General features: G+C 43.8%; 1 protein-coding gene across 1 annotated transcript; it reads right to left on the bottom strand.

Annotated features, from left to right (window-relative positions):
• Window positions 1–225: 225 nt before the first annotated feature.
• LOC115639814 (olfactory receptor 11L1-like) lies at window positions 226–1,167 on the bottom strand. The gene has a single exon (XM_030542786.1). It carries the CDS (start codon window positions 1,165–1,167, stop codon window positions 226–228), a length of 942 nt encoding a protein of 313 aa, XP_030398646.1.
• Between the last annotated feature and the right edge of the window lie 352 nt (window positions 1,168–1,519).

Raw genomic sequence — 1,519 nt, 5'->3', positions numbered from 1 at the left:
AGAATGTTCCCTTTTACAGACTAAACTCCTTTTAGGCAGTAGCAAATATCAGCTTTAGCCACGGATGGGAATGTCATCAACCCAAAACATAGCATGTCCTGACATTCCCCAAAGCAGTTCCCATTGGTGTGAGGTTGCAACTACTAGATGTCAATTTTCTTACTCTTTAACCAAGATAGGTTCCTTCACAGATCACTCCATCTGAATTCATTTGAGCAACATGTATTACCGGATGACTTTTCTCAGGGCCTCCTTCTTCACCTCTTTGTTTCGCAGGCTGTAGATGAGGGGGTTGAGCATGGGAGTCAGGACTGTGTAGAAGACAGAGAACACTTTGTTCAAGGCTTTTAGTGTATTGGTTTTTGGTAGCAGATACACCGTCAATAGGGTCCCATAGAAAACTGTAACCACAATGAGGTGAGAAGAGCAGGTGGAAAAGGCCTTTTGCCTCCTGGTAGTGGAAGGGATTCTCAGGATATTAGCAATGATACAAACATAGGATGTCACAGTTAATAGAAATGGGCAAGGCGTGTTTATGGAGGTGAGTATGAAACTAACCAGTGTGATCATGCTGGTGTCACTGCAGGAGAGTTTTAGCATTGGAGAAAAATCACAAAAGAAATGGTCAATTTCACTGGGGCCACAGAATGTTAATTGTGACATAAACCACATTGTTATTACACAAGTTAGAAATCCACTTATCCAAGACCCTGCTGCTAGCTGGAGGCACAACCTGCTGTTCATCAGGGCTGCATAATGCAGGGGGTTGCATATCGCTAAATATAGATCATAAGACATCGTTGCTAGGAGATAACATTCTGTAGCTGCCAGGGAACCAAAGCAATAAAGCTGTGCAAAACAGCCACTGACAGAAATGGTTCTGTCTCCAGTCAGGAGACTGAGCAGTAACCTGGGCAAGATGGTGGATGTGTAGCAGGTCTCCAAGCAGGACAAGTTCCCCAGAAAGAAATAAATGGGGGTGTGAAGGTGTTGATCAGCCACAACTAGCGCAATGATGAGGATGTTCCCAGACATGGTCACAATGTAGATCACCAGGAAAACCAGGAAGAGAAGGGTCTGCAGTTCAGGGAGATTCCCGAATCCAAGGAGGATGAATTCTGTGATGATCGTTCGATTGTCCTCTTCTGCTTGCTCTATGAGGTGCATCTAGGTACCAAGGAAAATACTAAAACTCAGAGAAGGGACTTTGAAAAGGAGAAACATTGCATCAGCTTAAGCAACTGCAGAAGGACAGATATCCAGAGGCATTTAAGCACCAAAGTTGCAGATAGGCACCTAGTGGGATGTTCAAAAGTACTTAGGCAACCAATGTGCCTTAAGCTCAGATTTTTCAAGCTATTTAGGTGCTGCAGCACACAGCATTGCAATGCCCAAGCCCAAATCTCATTTTCCCAGATTTAAGCTCTGAGAAGTCTACAGTCTATTGACAGCCAATGGGATTCAGACTCCTCCATGCCTAAATCCCTTTTGAAAATGAAATTTAAGCTCCTAAGTCAAT

This window comes from Gopherus evgoodei, unplaced genomic scaffold (genome assembly GCF_007399415.2).
Source record: "Gopherus evgoodei ecotype Sinaloan lineage unplaced genomic scaffold, rGopEvg1_v1.p scaffold_130_arrow_ctg1, whole genome shotgun sequence".
Classification (NCBI taxonomy): Eukaryota; Metazoa; Chordata; order Testudines; family Testudinidae; genus Gopherus; species Gopherus evgoodei.
This window is presented reverse-complemented; position numbering and strand designations above follow the sequence as displayed.